At 46.6% G+C, this 20,652-nt stretch overlaps 1 protein-coding gene across 1 annotated transcript in view; it reads right to left on the bottom strand.

Annotated features, from left to right (window-relative positions):
- The window catches only part of LOC106593896 (ankyrin repeat and IBR domain-containing protein 1), a 60,647-nt gene that overhangs the window by 22,205 nt on the left and 17,790 nt on the right, over nt 1–20,652 (bottom strand). Inside the window, exons 4-10 of the mRNA XM_045719379.1 lie at nt 11,488–11,664; nt 9,764–9,881; nt 8,879–9,075; nt 8,513–8,530; nt 4,879–4,967; nt 3,821–3,965; nt 3,059–3,225 (exon numbers count right to left, since the gene is read on the bottom strand). Of these exons, the coding sequence (XP_045575335.1) occupies nt 3,059–3,225; nt 3,821–3,965; nt 4,879–4,967; nt 8,513–8,530; nt 8,879–9,075; nt 9,764–9,881; nt 11,488–11,664 (911 nt within the window). The remainder of the gene's footprint in view (nt 1–3,058; nt 3,226–3,820; nt 3,966–4,878; nt 4,968–8,512; nt 8,531–8,878; nt 9,076–9,763; nt 9,882–11,487; nt 11,665–20,652) is intronic.

Here is a 20,652-nt window from a genome sequence, read left to right as displayed (position 1 = left end):
CTTAGACCCCAACCAAGGATTATCGAAAGCCACACTATAAATTCTTAGACAACCCAAAGATTGTCTGAGAATTCCTAGATGCCCTTCCAGACTCCCTCCAACTACCGAAGGACGTTGGAGTACAAAAATCAGTTAATCACCTAACCGAGGATCTAAACTTAACCTCGCGAAGAACCTAGCTGCCTTGTATGCAGAAAATACCCGAGCTCTGAAGCAAGCTTCCAGAAAAACGGAAATGGCGCTCCACCAAATTTGAAGTCTTCCGACTAGCTTGGAAAGACAGTACCGTGCAGTATCGAAGAGCCCTCACTGCTGCTCGATCAGCCTACTTTTCCAACCTGAATGATGGAGAATAAAAACAATCCTATGTATTTTTGATACTGTCTTGTTAAGGCTAGTAGCTGATAAAGGTTTTACTGCTAACCTACAATGCATTACATGGACCTGCTCCTACCGATGTCTCTGATTTGGTCCTGCCGTACATACCTACAGAACCAGTCAAAAGTTAGGACACACCTACTCACACAAGGGTTTTTCTTTATTTTTACTATTTTCTACATTTTAGAATAATAGTAAAGACATCAAAATGATGAAATAACACATATGGAATCATGTAGTAATCAAAAAAAGTGTATATTATATATTGTAGATTCTTCAAAGTAAGCCACCCTTTGCCTTGATGACAGCTTTGCACACTCAGTAAAGCAGGGCCAGTCATCAATTAATATGCTAGGATATTCTACACGCAACAGACTGAACACACACTGGCATCGTGAGCGAAGAGAGAGAGCAGACCAGCCAGCTGGGATTTACATTTTGTGGTGAACCAAAAAGAAAAAAGCATTTTCCTGTTAGGGATTTTTCTTACCATGAACGATCCCAATTTCATTTAAAGGTTTTAAACGTTAACACCGCTAATGTATACATGTAGATTCTAATCCTATTCTCTGAGGAGAAACAGGTGAGTTAACATTAACAGCAAGAGAAGAACTAAAGTGGTTAAAATAACTTCTGCTAAGTTCGTTAGTGAATATTGCAGGGCACCATAGCCTACATGAAAATAGATGTCTGACAGCAGAGACGTTCTTTGCATTTTAAAATGCAAATTTACAAATGTATATTTAGGCCGGTATCTGTGTGTTCCCCCTATTGACAAAGAACAGCTGACAAAGGAGATGTGTAATGTCGCACAGCACATGTAATGCTTATGAATGATCTGTGAAGCACCTATGCAGTGGCCTATAAAGCCTTTATAAGCTGCTGTTAGTTCACCTTATTAACACATGTAATGGCCCCTGTGGACCAAACAGCAGCAGCAGCAGAAGACGTGTGCCCTGCCACAGTCGATAGTCCCTGATCTACGTATGTAGTGCTTATCAATGCTCTATAAAGCCTTTATAAGCTGTTGTTCCAAGTGCATCACATATAATGACCCCTATGGAAAACAGAGCAGCAGTACTGACCAGGGAAACGGTGTCCCTTGCCACAGTCTATGTATTTTTTTAAATATTTTTTATTGATTTAATCTTTATTTAACCTGTTAGGGCTAGGGGGCAGCATTTGCACGTCTGGATAAAAAAAATGTACCCGATTTAATCTGGTTACTAATCCTACCCAGTAACTAGAATATGCATATACTTATTATATATGGATAGAAAACACTCTAAAGTTTCTAAAACTGTTTGAATGGTGTCTGTGAGTATAACAGAACTCATTTGGCAGGCAAAACCCTGAGACATTTTCTGACAGGAAGTGGATACCTGATGTGTTGTATTACCTTTAAACCTATCCCATTGAAAAACACAGGGGTTTAGGAATATTTTGGCACTTCCTATTGCTTCCACTAGATGTCACCAGCCTTTACAAAGTGTTTTGAGTCTTCTGGAGGGAGATCTGACCGAACAAGAGCCATGGAACGATGATGTCCCATTAGACACCTGGCGCGCGAGTTCATGTTGGGTACCCTCGTTCCAATACGTTATAAAAGAGTATGCATTCGTCCACCTTGAATATTATTCATGTTCTGGTTAAAAAGGCCCTAATGATTTATGCTATACAACGTTTGACATGTTTGAACGAACGTAAATATATTTTTTCCCCTCGTTCATGACGAGAAGTCCGGCTGGCTTAGATCATGTGCTAACAAGACGGAGATTTTTGGACATAAATGATGAGCTTTTTTGAACAAAACTACATTCGTTATGGACCTGTGATACCTGGAAGTGACATCTGATGAAGAGAATCAAAGGTAATGGATTATTTACATAGTATTTTCGATTTTAGATCTCCCCAACATGACGTCTAGTCTGTATCGCAACGCGTATTTTTCTGGGCGCAGTGCTCAGATTATTGCAAAGTGTGATTTCCCAGTAAGGTTATTTTTAAATCTGGCAAGTTGATTGCGTTCAAGAGATGTAAATCTATAATTCTTTAAATGACAATATAATATTTTACCAATGTTTTCTAATTTTAATTATTTAATTTGTGTTGCTGACTTGACTGCCGGTTATTGGAGGGAAACGATTTCCTCAACATCAATGCCATAGTAAAACGCTGTTTTTGGATATAAATATGAACTTGATAGAACTAAAAATGCATGCATTGTCTAACATAATGTCCTAGGAGTGTCATCTGATGGAGATTGTAAAAGGTTAGTGCATCATTTTAGCTGGTTTTATTGTTTTGGTGACCCTGTCTTTGACTTGACAAAACATTACACACAACTCTTGTAAATGTACTGTCCTAACATACTCTAAATTTATGCTTTTGCCGTAAAACCTTTTTGAAATCGTAAAACGTGGTTAGATTAAGGAGATGTTTATCTTTCAAAGGGTGTAAAATAGTTGTATGTTTCAAAAATTTGAATTTTGACATTTATTTGGATTCAAATTTGCCGCTCTTGAAATGCACCTGCTGTTGATGGAGTGCACCACGGGTGGCACGCTAGCGTCCCACCTAGCCCATAGAGGTTAACAAGGCATGTAGCGCTTATGAAGCCTATATGAATTCTCTATAAAGCCTTTATAATCTGATGTATGAATATCAGAGTAGAACTGACCAACAGAAGACGTGTCCCTTGCCACAGTCCACAGCAGGCGCTCTGAGGAGAGGTAGACTGAAAGGGTCCGAGGAGCTGCTACCTGGACCCTGGGATGAGAGACGGACCGCCCGCTCACACCCCGCCTTGGGACACCAGCGGATAGCTGGGTTGTTCTCCACAAACGCCTAGGGAGGAAATACATTAAAAAAACACATGAATACAGTATTAATATTTAGCTACAGAACTGAGGGAGAGAGAGCAGTGTTTTGCAACATAGCTGAAACATTTCTAAACTGTAACATCTGTGCCACTTAAGACTACGGGTTCATTACAGCGCCGCCTGCTAGTAGGGCCAGCGCCGCCTGCGGTTAGGGCCAGCGCCGCCTGCGGTTAGTACACACAGTCTCTGACCCTATGTACTGGGACAGGGTCAGGGACAGCAGCAGATGTCTTCTCTCCTCATTAAAATACATGTTTAAATTAATACAGCTTGACATTCAAAGATAAATAAATCATTTCCTTCCTTTTCAGTTTGCCTGCCTGCAGGTGTAGCTTGTGTACCTCTGTGTCTGTGTGTGTGTGTGTGTGTGTGTGTGTGTGTGTGTGTGTGTGTACCTTTGTGTCTGTGTCTGTGTCTGTGTGTGAGTGTGTGTACCTTTGTGTCTGTGTGTGTGCCTCTGTGTGTGTGTGTGTGTACATTTGTGTCTGTGTGTACTGTGTCTGTGTGTGTGTGTGTGTGTGTGTGTGTGTGTGTGTGTGTGTGTGTGTGTGTGTGTGTACCTTGATGTCGAACTGCAGGTAGCGCTTGTCCATCTCTCTGGAGACGACACTCTCTATGACCTCCACAGGAACCAGATGGAAGCAGTCGTGCGCCGGGCAGACGATGTTGTGAGCCTCCCCCTCCTGGATCTTCAGATTCAGAAACCTGACACACACAGAGAGACAGAGAGAGAGAGAGAGAGAGAGAGAGAGAGAGAGAGAGAGAGAGAGAGAGAGAGAGACAGAGAGAGAGAGACAGAGAGAGAGAGAGAGAGAGAGAGACAGAGACAGAGAGAGAGACAGAGACAGAGAGACAGAGACAGCGAGAGAGACAGAGACAGAGAGAGAGACAGAGACAGAGAGAGAGACAGAGAGACAGAGAGAGCGAGAGAGACAGAGACAGAGACAGAGAGAGAGACAGACAGAGAGAGAGACAGAGAGAGAGAGAGAGACAGAAAGAGAGAGAGAGACAGAGAGAGCGAGAGAGACAGAGACAGAGAGAGAGAGAGAGAGAGAGAGAGAGAGAGAGAGAGAGAGAGAGACAGAGAGAGCGAGAGAGACAGAGACAGAGAGAGACAGAGAGACAGAGAGACAGAGAGAGAGAGAGAGAGACAGAGAGAGAGAGAGAGACAGAGAGAGACAGAGAGAGAGAGAGAGACAGAAAGAGAGACAGAGAGAGAGAGAGAGACAGAGAGAGAGAGACACAGAGAGAGAGAGAGAGAGAGAGAGACAGACACAGACAGACAGACAGACAGACAGACAGACAGACAGACAGACAGACAGACAGACAGACAGACAGACAGACAGACAGACAGACAGACAGACAGAGGCTTAAAGTTAAGTATCCTACTAGTGGTTTATCTTCCCCCTATTAATCACACTTAGTCCTAGAAAAAACAACTCAGTTAAAATCAATGAAGAAACCCCAGAGATAACCAATCTGCATCCCAAATGGCACCCTACTCCCCATGTAGTGCCCTTCACTTGAACAGGGCACTGGTCAAAAGTAGTGCACTACGTAGGGAATAGAAGGTGCCAGTTGGGCCGCAGCCATTGTTTTATGGAAGGAATAAGCTCACCCTTCCCAGCAGGCTCGGCAGAACTCGTGACCACATGACATGTCGACTGGTTCCTCGAAGATAGAGAGGGGGCACATGCAGATACCACACTGTCAGAGAGACAGGGAGAAGAACACAATGTAAATGCTTACAGATCGATTGATTGATTGATTGTATTAATATAGTGCCATTCATCTTCAAGGATGCCCAGCTCACATGGGCTTAATAGCTGCTTCGATATGTTTTGACAATCTAAAAACTGTTCAACAATCTTTATGAACTTTTTTCAAAAAAGGCACAGGGAGAACAACACAGGACGGAGGAATGACAGGAAACACATATTTTGACAGGAATTACAAAGTCTCTTTACAGAAAAATATATTACAAAACTAACACAAATGAAATAGCTGCTTAGATTGTCAGAGCATCAGGAGAAGAGAAAACACAAGACTGACAGAATGACAGGCAATATTTTAGATTCCGTTTAGTACAAATTAAAATTGAAAACACAAATATCCTGCTTGGATAAGTTTGAGGATCTGGCTACAGTGTTACAGTGAACAGGAAGTTCTTTCTTAACCAATACACATTTTAGACTTGACTATCTGTGATGGTGGAGAACAACCAAGAAAAACGTCATCATGTCTTTTGACAAAATGTCTATCCCATTAAAATACAATGCAATGCCCAGGCCCACTCTACTCCACACACTGCTTCCTTGTTGTAGAGTCTGAAGAGGAACAATGGACTGTGAGGCACCCACTGGAATTCAACAATGACTGTATTGATCTCTGAAAGAGAAGCTTGTAATCCCATCTACTAAAACCTTCAGAAAGGACCCTTGAGCAGAGAATTGGTCAATCAACAAAGTATGTAGCCTAACAGTTAGGTTCAGGACTGGAACAATACAACACAGTGTAACCTAACAGTCAGGTTCAGGACTGGAACAATACAACACAGTATAACCTAACAGTCAGGTTCAGGACTGGAACAATACAACACAGTATAACCTAACAGTCAGGTTCAGGACTGGAACAATACAACACAGTATAACCTAACAGTCAGGTTCAGGACTGGAACAATACAACACAGTATAACCTAACAGTCAGGTTCAGGACTGGAACAATACAACACAGTGTAACCTAACAGTCAGGTTCAGGACTGGAACAATACAACACAGTATAACCTAACAGTCAGGTTCAGGACTGGAACAATACAACACAGTATAACCTAACAGTCAGGTTCAGGACTGGAACAATACAACACAGTATAACCTAACAGTCAGGTTCAGGACTGGAACAATACAACACAGTATAACCTAACAGTCAGGTTCAGGACTGGAACAATACAACACAGTATAACCTAACAGTCAGGTTCAGGACTGGAACAATACAACACAGTATAACCTAACAGTCAGGTTCAGGACTGGAACAATACAACACAGTATAACCTAACAGTCAGGTTCAGGACTGGTCTAACTATTCACTGGAACAATACAACACAGTGTAACCTAACAGTCAGGTTCAGGACTGGCGTCTAGCTACAGTTCAACTGGAACAATACAACACAGTATAACCTAACAGTCAGGTTCAGGACTGGTCTAGCTATTCACTGGAACAATACAACACAGTATAACCTAACAGTCAGGTTCAGGACTGGAACAATACAACACAGTATAACCTAACAGTCAGGTTCAGGACTGGTCTAGCTATTCACTGGAACAATACAACACAGTGTAACCTAACAGTCAGGTTCAGGACTGGAACAATACAACACAGTATAACCTAACAGTCAGGTTCAGGACTGGAACAATACAACACAGTATAACCTAACAGTCAGGTTCAGGACTGGTCTAGCTATTCACTGGAACAATACAACACAGTGTAACCTAACAGTCAGGTTCAGGACTGGAACAATACAACACAGTGTAACCTAACAGTCAGGTTCAGGACTGGAACAATACAACACAGTATAACCTAACAGTCAGGTTCAGGACTGGTCTAGCTATTCACTGGAACAATACAACACAGTATAACCTAACAGTCAGGTTCAGGACTGGTCTAACTATTCACTGGAACAATACAACACAGTGTAACCTAACAGTCAGGTTCAGGACTGGAACAATACAACACAGTATAACCTAACAGTCAGGTTCAGGACTGGTCTAGCTATTCACTGGAACAATACAACACAGTGTAACCTAACAGTCAGGTTCAGGACTGGAACAATACAACACAGTATAACCTAACAGTCAGGTTCAGGACTGGTCTAACTGAACAATACAACACAGTGTAACCTAACAGTCAGGTTCAGGACTGGAACAATACAACACAGTATAACCTAACAGTCAGGTTCAGGACTGGTCTAACTATTCACTGGAACAATACAACACAGTGTAACCTAACAGTCAGGTTCAGGACTGGTCTAGCTGTTCACTGGTTTCCTCCCCCACTGAGTTGATTTGCTGATAAAGTCTGACATAAATTGTTATTAGTTCATTTTCATGTCAGAGATGATATGTGATTTTTCTCCAAATCGTATTTGTCTGGTCGATCCATGACACAACCCAATAAGTACTAGAGACTCTGTAGGAAACTGGGAATAAATCTCAATACTGACTCATGGCTTCCTTTCCTTGTCTCTGACACATGAAACTGGGAGTAAATCTCAATACTGACTCATGGCTTCCTTTCCTTGTCTCTGACACATGAAACTGGGAATAAATCTCAATACTGACTCATGGCTTCCTTTCCTTGTCTCTGACACATGAAACTGGGAGTAAATCTCAATACTGACTCATGGCTTCCTTTCCTTGTCTCTGACACATGAAACTGGGAATAAATCTCAATACTGACTCATGGCTTCCTTTCCTTGTGTCTGACACATGAAACTGGGAGTAAATCTCAATACTGACTCATGGCTTCCTTTCCTTGTCTCTGACACATGAAACTGGGAGTAAATCTCAATACTGACTCATGGCTTCCTTTCCTTGTCTCTGACACATGAAACTGGGAGTAAATCTCAATACTGACTCATGGCTTCCTTTCCTTGTCTCTGACACATGAAACTGGGAGTAAATCTCAATACTGACTCATGGCTTCCTTTCCTTGTCTCTGACACATGAAACTGGGAGTAAATCTCAATACTGACTCATGGCTTCCTTTCCTTGTCTCTGACACATGAAACTGGGAATAAATCTCAATACTGACTCATGGCTTCCTTTCCTTGTGTCTGACACATGAAACTGGGAGTAAATCTCAATACTGACTCATGGCTTCCTTTCCTTGTCTCTGACACATGAAACTGGGAATAAATCTCAATACTGACTCATGGCTTCCTTTCCTTGTCTCTGACACATGAAACTGGGAGTAAATCTCAATACTGACTCATGGCTTCCTTTCCTTGTCTCTGACACATGAAACTGGGAGTAAATCTCAATACTGACTCATGGCTTCCTTTCCTTGTCTCTGACACATGAAACTGGGAGTAAATCTCAATACTGACTCATGGCTTCCTTTCCTTGTCTCTGACACATGAAACTGGGAGTAAATCTCAATACTGACTCATGGCTTCCTTTCCTTGTCTCTGACACATGAAACTATAAGTAAGTCTCCTTTTCACCAGAGATAAGAGAGGAAGGGAAGCCACTCTACACTATTGAGATGCCCCCAGTCTTTGATTAGATGAATCTATAAGCACCAGTGTGTGTGTATGTGTGTGTGTGTGTGTGTGTGTGTGTGTGTGTGTGTGTGTGTGTGTGTGTGTGTGTGTGTGTGTGTTATATTCTTAATCGATTCCTTACTTAGATTGACGTGTATTTTGGGTATATATGTTGTGAAACTGTTCGATATTAATTGTTAGATATTACTGCACTGTCGGAGCTAGAAGCACAAGCATTTAGCTACACCCCCAATAACATCTGCTAACCACGTGTATGTGACCAACACATTATATTATAGTTGTGTTTCCCTGTATGTGTCTCCTCCTCTCGCGATGTTCCCTGCTCTCACCAGTGTTCTACCGTCGTCCCGGGGGTGAGGCTGATCTCATCAGGGGAGGTGATGGAGGAGCGGGTGGTCCTGGGGGTACGAGGGGAGGGCAGGGTGTCCCAGGCGTTGTACCCACTAGGAGGAGCACTGGGCATGTGGACCCCAGACCGCTGGCAGCATTCCTGAGCGTTAGACATCCAGGCCTCCAGCAGGTTCTCTCTGTCCCAGTCTACAGCAGGAGAGATAGAAAACACTAGTTAGGTAATACCCTTTACAGTCTGAAGGCTGTACTCTCCACTACATCCTCCAGCAGGTTCTCTCTGTCCCAGTCTACAGCAGGAGAGATAGAAAACACTAGTTAGGTAATACCCTTTACAGTCTGAAGGCTGTACTCTCCACTACATCCTCCAGCAGGTTCTCTCTGTCCCAGTCTACAGCAGGAGAGATAGAAAACACTAGTTAGGTAATACCCTTTACAGTCTGAAGGCTGTACTCTCCACTACATCCTCCAGCAGGTTCTCTCTGTCCCAGTCTACAGCAGGAGAGATAGAAAACACTAGTTAGGTAATACCCTTTACAGTCTGAAGGCTGTACTCTCCACTACATCCTCCAGCAGGTTCTAGATCCCAGTCTGTGGCACAGCAGAGAGAGACAATCTGGTCAGCACCTGCAAATTAGTGCAAAGCAATCATTTACGCCAGTCTTTTGTCTGCACAGGAAGAAAAAGGTACCGAGTCAATGTGTGGGGGTACAGGTTAGTCGAGGTAATTTGTAAAATGACCAGGCATTGATAATAAACAGCGAGTAGCAGCAGTGTAATAACAAAAGGGGTGTGTGTGTGTGTGTGTGTGTGTGTGTGTGTGTGTGTGTGTGTGTGTGTGTGTGTGTGTGTGTGTGTGTGTGTGTGTAGTCCATACCATGCGCTCTGAGCAGAGCCTCAGCAGTAAAGAGGGGGGTCTGCAGCATGTCTGCCGTCTCCACTATCAGCATGTCCTTCAGACGACGCAGCTCCTGAGGCCTCAGACCCTCGTATAGCTGGAGGGAGAGAGAGAACGAGAGACAGAGAGAGAGACAGAGAGACACAGACAGACAGAGAGACGAGAGACAGACAGAGAGACAGAGAGCGACACCCAGACAGAGACAGAGAGACGAGAGAGACAGAGAGACACAGAGAGGGGAGAGAGAGAGAGACAGATACAGAGACAGAGAGCGACAGAGAGAGAGAGAGAGAGAGAGAGACGAGAAAAACAGAGAGCAGGACAGTCACATGCATGGGACTCCAACACTAATAATGTTTCTGTAGTTTGGCCATTAGCCCTGCAGCTGACAGTTCTGCCTGGCTGTTCAAGTGGTCAGCTCATTTCCTACAACAACATTGGACTGCTGTGAAAGACAGTCCCCTGTATTGAAAAATACCTTCTGCTAAGTTGCACTGAAGATGACCTTGGTTGGGTCTGACATCCTCTGAAGGTAAAGTGGTATCTCTCTGTGGTCCAGAGCAGTGTACTCTGCCTCTACGCCATCTGGGGCCAGACTGAAGACATGGTGAGATAACTACAGTATCTCTCTACAGTAGAGATATCTAGTATCTAGCCTACCTCTCTGTGGTCCAGAGCAGTGTACTCTGCCTCTACGCCCTCTGGGGCCAGACTGAAGACATGGTGAGATAACTACAGTATCTCTCTACAGTAGAGATATCTAGTATCTAGCCTACCTCTCTGTGGTCCAGAGCAGTGTACTCTGCCTCTACGCCCTCTGGGGCCAGACTGAAGACATGGTGAGATAACTACAGTATCTCTCTACAGTAGAGATATCTAGTATCTAGCCTACCTCTCTGTGGTCCAGAGCAGTGTACTCTGTCTCTACGCCATCTGGGGCCAGACTGAAGACATGGTGAGATAACTACAGTATCTCTCACAGTAGAGATATCTAGTATCTAGCCTACCTCTCTGTGGTCCAGAGCAGTGTACTCTGCCTCTACGCCCTCTGGGGCCAGACTGAAGACATGGTGAGATAACTACAGTATCTCTCTACAGTAGAGATATCTAGTATCTAGCCTACCTCTCTGTGGTCCAGAGCAGTGTACTCTGTCTCTACGCCCTCTGGGGCCAGACTGAAGACATGGTGAGATAACTACAGTATCTCTCTACAGTAGAGATATCTAGTATCTAGCCTACCTCTCTGTGGTCCAGAGCAGTGTACTCTGTCTCTACGCCATCTGGGGCCAGACTGAAGACATGGTGAGATAACTACAGTATCTCTCTACAGTAGAGATATCTAGTATCTAGCCTACCTCTCTGTGGTCCAGAGCAGTGTACTCTGTCTCTACGCCCTCTGGGGCCAGACTGAAGACATGGTGAGATAACTACAGTATCTCTCTACAGTAGAGATATCTAGTATCTAGCCTACCTCTCTGTGGTCCAGAGCAGTGTACTCTGTCTCTACGCCATCTGGGGCCAGACTGAAGACATGGTGAGATAACTACAGTATCTCTCTACAGTAGAGATATCTAGTATCTAGCCTACCTCTCTGTGGTCCAGAGCAGTGTACTCTGTCTCTACGCCATCTGGGGCCAGACTGAAGACATGGTGAGATAACTACAGTATCTCTCTACAGTAGAGATATCTAGTATCTAGCCTACCTCTCTGTGGTCCAGAGCAGTGTACTCTGTCTCTACGCCCTCTGGGGTCACCCTGAAGACCATCTGAGACTCCAGGCTGAGGGCCAGCTCCTTGTGGTGCTGCTTCTCTGCACAGTCACACGGCGTCTCACGGTCCTCATTCTCAGCAAACAGGTCCGCTTCCCTATTTACTAGAATCTAGAGAGAGGACAGAAGAGACATGGCATTCATTGGAAAGAGAGAATAGTCAAACAGGATGGATTCTCTTGCCTAGGAACTAGAGGGAGAGGAGAGTCACTGTTATAAAGGAAACACCAACATAAAGTGTTTTAATAGGGCGTTGGGCCACCACCAGCCTCCAGAACACCTTCAATGAACCTTGGCGTAGATTCTATAAGTGTCTGGAACTCTATTGGAGGGATGCCACTCCATTCTTCCACAATAAATTCCATCATTTGGTGTTTTGTTGATGGTGGTGGAAAACGCCGTGTCAGGCGCCGCTTCAGAATCTCAGATAAATGTTCAACTGGGTTGAGATCTGGTGACAGACGGCCACCATGGCATATGGTTTACATCATATTCATGCTCATCAAACCATTCAGTGATCACTGTCCTCTGGATCGGGGCATTGTCATTCTATGGGGACATAGCCATGGGAGACAAAAATAATGGCCTGCCCAGCATTTTTATACCTGACCCTAAGCATGGTGGGATGTTAATAGCTTAATTAACACAGGAACCACACCTGTGTGGAAGCACCTGCTTTTCAATATACTTTGTATCCCTCATTTATCTTGGCAGTTACCTGTATATAAGATGTTAGAGGAAAATCGACAAGACAGATTTTCATTGTTGTGAAATCTGATCAGATCTACAGAGGTGTCTAGAACAGGGCTGTCCAAGCCTCTTCCTGGAGAACTACCATCCTATTGGTTCACTCCAACCCTACAGAGGTGTCTAGAACAGGGCTGTCCAAGCCTCTTCCTGGAGAACTACCATCCTATTGGTTCACTCCAACCCTACAGAGGTGTCTAGAACAGGGCTGTCCAAGCCTCTTCCTGGAGAACTACCATCCTATTGGTTCACTCCAACCCTACAGAGGTGTCTAGAACAGGGCTGTCCAAGCCTCTTCCTGGAGAACTACCATCCTATTGGTTCACTCCAACCCTACAGAGGTGTCTAGAACAGGGCTGTCCAAGCCTCTTCCTGGAGAACTACCATCCTATTGGTTCACTCCAACCCTACAGAGGTGTCTAGAACAGGGCTGTCCAAGCCTCTTCCTGGAGAACTACCATCCTATTGGTTCACTCCAACCCTACAGAGGTGTCTAGAACAGGGCTGTCCAAGCCTCTTCCTGGAGAACTACCATCCTATTGGTTCACTCCAACCCTACAGAGGTGTCTAGAACAGGGCTGTCCAAGCCTCTTCCTGGAGAACTACCATCCTATTGGTTCACTCCAACCCTACAGAGGTGTCTAGAACAGGGCTGTCCAAGCCTCTTCCTGGAGAACTACCATCCTATTGGTTCACTCCAACCCTACAGAGGTGTCTAGAACAGGGCTGTCCAAGCCTCTTCCTGGAGAACTACCATCCTATTGGTTCACTCCAACCCTACAGAGGTGTCTAGAACAGGGCTGTCCAAGCCTCTTCCTAGAGAACTACCATCCTATAGGTTCACTACAACCCTACAGAGGTGTCTAGAACAGGGCTGTCCAAGCCTCTTCCTAGAGAACTACCATCCTATAGGTTCACTCCAACCCTACAGAGGTGTCTAGAACAGGGCTGTCCAAGCCTCTTCCTGGAGAACTACCATCCTATTGGTTCACTCCAACCCTACAGAGGTGTCTAGAACAGGGCTGTCCAAGCCTCTTCCTGGAGAACTACCATCCTATTGGTTCACTCCAACCCTACAGAGGTGTCTAGAACAGGGCTGTCCAAGCCTCTTCCTGGAGAACTACCATCCTATTGGTTCACTCCAACCCTACAGAGGTGTCTAGAACAGGGCTGTCCAAGCCTCTTCCTGGAGAACTACCATCCTATTGGTTCACTCCAACCCTACAGAGGTGTCTAGAACAGGGCTGTCCAAGCCTCTTCCTAGAGAACTACCATCCTATAGGTTCACTCCAACCCTACAGAGGTGTCTAGAACAGGGCTGTCCAAGCCTCTTCCTAGAGAACTACCATCCTATAGGTTCACTCCAACCCTACAGAGGTGTCTAGAACAGGGCTGTCCAAGCCTCTTCCTGGAAAACTACCATCCTATTGGTTCACTCCAACCCTACAGAGGTGTCTAGAACAGGGCTGTCCAAGCCTCTTCCTAGAGAACTACCATCCTATTGGTTCACTCCAACCCTACAGAGGTGTCTAGAACAGGGCTGTCCAAGCCTCTTCCTGGAGAACTACCATCCTATTGGTTCACTCCAACCCTACAGAGGTGTCTAGAACAGGGCTGTCCAAGCCTCTTCCTGGAGAACTACCATCCTATTGGTTCACTCCAACCCTACAGAGGTGTCTAGAACAGGGCTGTCCAAGCCTCTTCCTAGAGAACTACCATCCTATTGGTTCACTCCAACCCTACAGAGGTGTCTAGAACAGGGCTGTCCAAGCCTCTTCCTGGAGAACTACCATCCTATTGGTTCACTCCAACCCTACAGAGGTGTCTAGAACATGGCTGTCCAAGCCTCTTCCTGGAGAACTACCATCCTATTGGTTCACTCCAACCCTACAGAGGTGTCTAGAACAGGGCTGTCCAAGCCTCTTCCTAGAGAACTACCATCCTATTGGTTCACTCCAACCCTACAGAGGTGTCTAGAACAGGGCTGTCCAAGCCTCTTCCTGGAGAACTACCATCCTATAGGTTCACTCCAACCCTACAGAGGTGTCTAGAACAGGGCTGTCCAAGCCTCTTCCTGGAGAACTACCATCCTATTGGTTCACTCCAACCCTACAGAGGTGTCTAGAACAGGGCTGTCCAAGCCTCTTCCTGGAGAACTACCATCCTATAGGTTCACTCCAACCCTACAGAGGTGTCTAGAACAGGGCTGTCCAAGCCTCTTCCTGGAGAACTACCATCCTATTGGTTCACTCCAACCCTACAGAGGTGTCTAGAACAGGGCTGTCCAAGCCTCTTCCTGGAGAACTACCATCCTATAGGTTCACTCCAACCCTACAGAGGTGTCTAGAACAGGGCTGTCCAAGTCTCTTCCTAGAGAACTACCATCCTATTGGTTCACTCCAACCCTACAGAGGTGTCTAGAACAGGGCTGTCCAAGCCTCTTCCTGGAGAACTACCATCCTATTGGTTCACTCCAACCCTACAGAGGTGTCTAGAACAGGGCTGTCCAAGCCTCTTCCTAGAGAACTACCATCCTATTGGTTCACTCCAACCCTACAGAGGTGTCTAGAACAGGGCTGTCCAAGCCTCTTCCTGGAGAACTACCATCCTATTGGTTCACTCCAACCCTACAGAGGTGTCTAGAACAGGGATGTCCAAGCCTCTTCCTAGAGAACTACCATCCTATAGGTTCACTCCAACCCTACAGAGGTGTCTAGAACAGGGCTGTCCAAGCCTCTTCCTAGAGAACTACCATCCTATAGGTTCACTCCAACCCTACAGAGGTGTCTAGAACAGGGCTGTCCAAGCCTCTTCCTAGAGAACTACCATCCTATTGGTTCACTCCAACCCTACAGAGGTGTCTAGAACAGGGCTGTCCAAGCCTCTTCCTGGAGAACTACCATCCTATTGGTTCACTCCAACCCTACAGAGGTGTCTAGAACAGGGCTGTCCAAGCCTCTTCCTGGAGAACTACCATCCTATTGGTTCACTCCAACCCTACAGAGGTGTCTAGAACAGGGCTGTCCAAGCCTCTTCCTGGAGAACTACCATCCTATTGGTTCACTCCAACCCTACAGAGGTGTCTAGAACAGGGCTGTCCAAGCCTCTTCCTAGAGAACTACCATCCTATAGGTTCACTCCAACCCTACAGAGGTGTCTAGAACAGGGCTGTCCAAGCCTCTTCCTAGAGAACTACCATCCTATAGGTTCACTCCAACCCTACAGAGGTGTCTAGAACAGGGCTGTCCAAGCCTCTTCCTGGAAAACTACCATCCTATTGGTTCACTCCAACCCTACAGAGGTGTCTAGAACAGGGCTGTCCAAGCCTCTTCCTAGAGAACTACCATCCTATTGGTTCACTCCAACCCTACAGAGGTGTCTAGAACAGGGCTGTCCAAGCCTCTTCCTGGAGAACTACCATCCTATTGGTTCACTCCAACCCTACAGAGGTGTCTAGAACAGGGCTGTCCAAGCCTCTTCCTGGAGAACTACCATCCTATTGGTTCACTCCAACCCTACAGAGGTGTCTAGAACAGGGCTGTCCAAGCCTCTTCCTAGAGAACTACCATCCTATTGGTTCACTCCAACCCTACAGAGGTGTCTAGAACAGGGCTGTCCAAGCCTCTTCCTGGAGAACTACCATCCTATTGGTTCACTCCAACCCTACAGAGGTGTCTAGAACAGGGCTGTCCAAGCCTCTTCCTGGAGAACTACCATCCTATTGGTTCACTCCAACCCTACAGAGGTGTCTAGAACAGGGCTGTCCAAGCCTCTTCCTAGAGAACTACCATCCTATTGGTTCACTCCAACCCTACAGAGGTGTCTAGAACAGGGCTGTCCAAGCCTCTTGCTGGAGAACTACCATCCTATAGGTTCACTCCAACCCTACAGAGGTGTCTAGAACAGGGCTGTCCAAGCCTCTTCCTGGAGAACTACCATCCTATTGGTTCACTCCAACCCCTACAGAGGTGTCTAGAACAGGGCTGTCCAAGCCTCTTCCTGGAGAACTACCATCCTATAGGTTCACTCCAACCCTACAGAGGTGTCTAGAACAGGGCTGTCCAAGCCTCTTCCTGGAGAACTACCATCCTATTGGTTCACTCCAACCCTACAGAGGTGTCTAGAACAGGGCTGTCCAAGCCTCTTCCTGGAGAACTACCATCCTATAGGTTCACTCCAACCCTACAGAGGTGTCTAGAACAGGGCTGTCCAAGTCTCTTCCTAGAGAACTACCATCCTATTGGTTCACTCCAACCCTACAGAGGTGTCTAGAACAGGGCTGTCCAAGCCTCTTCCTGGAGAACTACCATCCTATTGGTTCACTCCAACCCTACAGAGGTGTCTAGAACAGGGCTGTCCAAGCCTCTTCCTAGAGAACTACCATCCTATTGGTTCACTCCAACCCTACAGAGGTGTCTAGAACAGGGCTGTCCAAGCCTCTTCCTGGAGAACTACCATCCTATTGGTTCACTCCAACCCTACAGAGGTGTCTAGAACAGGGCTGTCCAAGCCTCTTCCTGGAGAACTACCATCCTATAGGTTCACTCCAACCCTACAGAGGTGTCTAGAACAGGGCTGTCCAAGCCTCTTCCTAGAGAACTACCATCCTATAGGTTCACTCCAACCCTCATCTAGCGCACCTGATTCTAATAATTAACCGTTTATTTTTTTAATCAGGTTGGAGTGAAAACCTACAGGAGGGTAGATCTCCTGGAACAGGGATGGAGAGCCCTGGCTTAGGGGAAAGGGGCATTAGGGAACAAGTGTCAATGGGGTAGGGCACCGGGGGGGAAGTGCCTAAGGGGTAGGGTTAGGGGTGGGGGTAGGGGAAGTGTCTAAGGGGTAGGGATAGGGTTAGGGGTAGGGATAGGGGAAGTGTCTAAGGGGTTAGGGGTAGGGGAAGTGTCTAAGGGGCAGGGGTAGGGCTATGGGAAGTGTCTAAGGGGTAGGGTTAGGGGTGGGGGTAGGGGAAGTGTCTAAGGGGTAGGGATAGGGTTAGGGATAGGGATAGGGGAAGTGTCTAAGGGGTAGGGTTAGGGCTATGGGAAGTGTCTAAGGGGTAGGGCTATAGGGGTAGGGGAGGTGTCTAAGGGGCAGGGGTAGGGCTATGGGAAGTGTCTAAGGGGTAGGGTTAGGGGTGGGGGTAGGGGACGTGTCTAAGGGGTAGGGATAGGGTTAGGGATAGGGGAAGTGTCTAAGGGGTAGGGCTATAGGGGTAGGGCTATGGGAAGTGTCTAAGGGGTAGGGCTACGGGGGGAGTGTCTACGGGGCAGGGGTAGGGCTATGGGAAGTGTCTAAGGGGTAGGGTTAGGGATGGGGGTAGGGGAAGTGTCTAAGGGGTAGGGATAGGGGTAGGGATAGGGGAAGTGTCTAAGGGGTAGGGATAGGGGTAGGGATAGGGGAAGTGTCTAAGGGGTAGGGCTATAGGGGTAGGGGAAGTGTCGAAGGGGCAGGGGTAGGGCTAGGGGTGGGGGTAGGGGAAGTGTCTAAGGGGCAGGGGGAGTGTCTACGGGGTAGGGTTAGGGGTAGGGGAAGTGTTTAAGGGTTAGTGTTAGGGCTATAGGAAGTGTTTAAGGGTTAGTGTTAGGGCTATAGGGGTAGGGGAAGTGTTTAAGGGTTAGTGTTAGGGCTATAGGGGTGGGGGAAGTGTTTAAGGGTTAGTGTTAGGGCTATAGGGGTAGGGGAAGTGTTTAAGGGTTAGTGTTAGGGTTAGGGGGAAGTGTTTAAGGGTTAGTGTTAGGGTTAGGGGAAGTGTTTAAGGGTTAGTGTTAGGGCTATAGGGGTAGGGGAAGTGTTTAAGGGTTAGTGTTAGGGCTATAGGGGTGGGGGAAGTGTTTAAGGGTTAGTGTTAGGGCTATAGGGGTAGGGGAAGTGTTTAAGGGTTAGTGTTAGGGCTATAGGGGTAGGGGAAGTGTTTAAGGGTTAGTGTTAGGGCTATAGGGGTGGGGGAAGTGTTTAAGGGTTAGTGTTAGGGCTATAGGGGTAGGGGAAGTGTTTAAGGGTTAGTGTTAGGGCTATAGGGGTAGGGGAAAGTGTTTAGGGGTTAGTGTTAGGGCTATAGGGGTAGGGGAGTGTTTAGGGGTTAGTGTTAGGGCTAGGGGTAGGGGAGTGTTTAAGGGTTAGTGTTAGGGCTATAGGGGTAGGGGAAGTGTTTAAGGGTTAGTGTTAGGGCTATAGGGGTGGGGGAAGTGTTTAAGGGTTAGTGTTAGGGCTATAGGGGTAGGGGGAAGTGTTTAAGGGTTAGTGTTAGGGCTATAGGGGTAGGGGGAAGTGTTTAAGGGTTAGTGTTAGGGCTATAGGGGTAGGGGAAGTGTTTAAGGGTTAGTGTAAGGGGTAGGGGAAGTGTTTAAGGGTTAGTGTTAGGGCTATAGGGGTGGGGGAAGTGTCTAAGGGGCAGGGGTAGGGGTAGGGCTAGGGTTAGGGTTAGGGTTAGTGTTAGGGCTATAGGGGTAGTGTTAGGGCTATAGGGGTAGGGGAAGTGTGTAAGGGTTAGTGTTAGGGCTATAGGGGTAGGGGAAGTGTTTAAGGGTTAGTGTTAGGGTTAGGGGTATGGGAAGTGTTTAACGGTTAGTGTTAGGGCTATAGGGGTAGGGGAAGTGTTTAAGGGTTAGTGTTAGGGTTAGGCGTAGGGGGAAGTGTTTAAGGGTTAGTGTTAGGGCTATAGGGGTAGGGGAAGTGTCTAAGGGTTAGTGTTAGGGCTATAGGGGTAGGGGGAAGTGTTTAAGGGTTAGTGTTAGGGCTATAGGGGAAGTGTCTAAGGGTTAGTGTTAGGGCTATAGGGGTAGGGGAAGTGTTTAAGGGTTAGTGTTAGGGCTATAGGGGTAGGGGGAAGTGTCTAAGGGTTAGTGTTAGGGTTAGGGGTAGGGGGAAGTGTTTAAGGGTTAGTGTTAGGGCTATAGGGGTAGGGGAAGTGTTTAAGGGTTAGTGTTAGGGTATATGGGGGTATGGGAAGTGTTTAACGGTTAGTGTTAGGGCTATAGGGGTAGGGGGAAGTGTTTAAGGGTTAGTGTTAGGGCTATAGGGGTAGGGGAAGTGTCTAAGGGTTAGTGTTAGGGCTATAGGGGTAGGGGGAAGTGTTTAAGGGTTAGTGTTAGGGCTATAGGGGAAGTGTTTAAGGGTTAGTGTTAGGGCTATAGGGGTAGGGGAAGTGTTTAAGGGTTAGTGTTAGGGCTATAGGGGTAGGGGAAGTGTTTAAGGGTTAGTGTTAGGGCTATAGGGGTGGGGGAAGTGTTTAAGGGTTAGTGTTAGGGCTATGGGGGTAGGGGAAGTGTTTAAGGGTTAGTGTTAGGGCTATAGGGGTAGGGGGAAGTGTTTAAGGGTTAGTGTTAGGGTTAGGGGTAGGGGAAGTGTTTAAGGGTTAGTGTTAGGGCTATAGGGAAGTGTTTAAGGGTTAGTGTTAGGGCTATAGGGGTAGGGGAAGTGTTTAAGGGTTAGTGTTAGGGCTATAGGGGTAGGGGAAGTGTTTAAGGGTTAGTGTTAGGGCTATAGGGGTAGGGGAAGTGTCTAAGGGGCAGGGGTAGGGTTAGGGGTAGGGGGAAGTGTTTAAGGGTTAGTGTTAGGGCTATAGGGGTAGGGGAAGTGTCTAAGGGTTAGTGTTAGGGTTAGGGGTAGGGGAAAGTGTTTAAGGGTTAGTGTTAGGGCTATAGGGGAAGTGTTTAAGGGTTAGTGTTAGGGCTATAGGGGTAGGGGAAGTGTTTAAGGGTTAGTGTTAGGGCTATAGGGGTAGGGGAAGTGTTTAAGGGTTAGTGTTAGGGCTATAGGGGTGGGGGAAGTGTCTAAGGGGCAGGGGTAGGGCTAAGGTTAGGGTTAGTGTTAGGGCTATAGGGGTAGTGTTAGGGCTATAGGGGTAGGGGAAGTGTTTAAGGGTTAGTGTTAGGGCTATAGGGGTGGGGGAAGTGTTTAAGGGTTAGTGTTAGGGCTATAGGGGTAGGGGAAGTGTTTAAGGGTTAGTGTTAGGGGTAGGGGAAGTGTTTAAGGGTTAGTGTTAGGGCTATAGGGGTAGGGGGAAGTGTTTAAGGGTTAGTGTTAGGGTTATAGGGGTAGGGGAAGTGTTTAAGGGTTAGTGTTAGGGCTATAGGGGTAGGGGGAAGTGTTTAAGGGTTAGTGTTAGGGCTATAGGGGTAGGGGAAGTGTTTAAGGGTTAGTGTTAGGGCTATAGGGGTAGGGGAAGTGTTTAAGGGTTAGTGTTAGGGCTATAGGGGTAGGGGAAGTGTTTAAGGGTTAGTGTTAGGGCTATAGGGGTAGGGGAAGTGTTTAAGGGTTAGTGTTAGGGCTATAGGGGTAGGGGGAAGTGTTTAAGGGTTAGTGTTAGGGCTATAGGGGTAGGGGAAGTGTTTAAGGGTTAGTGTTAGG

This window comes from Salmo salar, chromosome ssa05 (assembly GCF_905237065.1).
Source record: "Salmo salar chromosome ssa05, Ssal_v3.1, whole genome shotgun sequence".
Taxonomy (NCBI): domain Eukaryota; kingdom Metazoa; phylum Chordata; class Actinopteri; order Salmoniformes; family Salmonidae; genus Salmo; species Salmo salar.
Note: the sequence above shows the minus strand (reverse complement) of the source record. Positions and strands in the feature narration are given on the sequence as shown.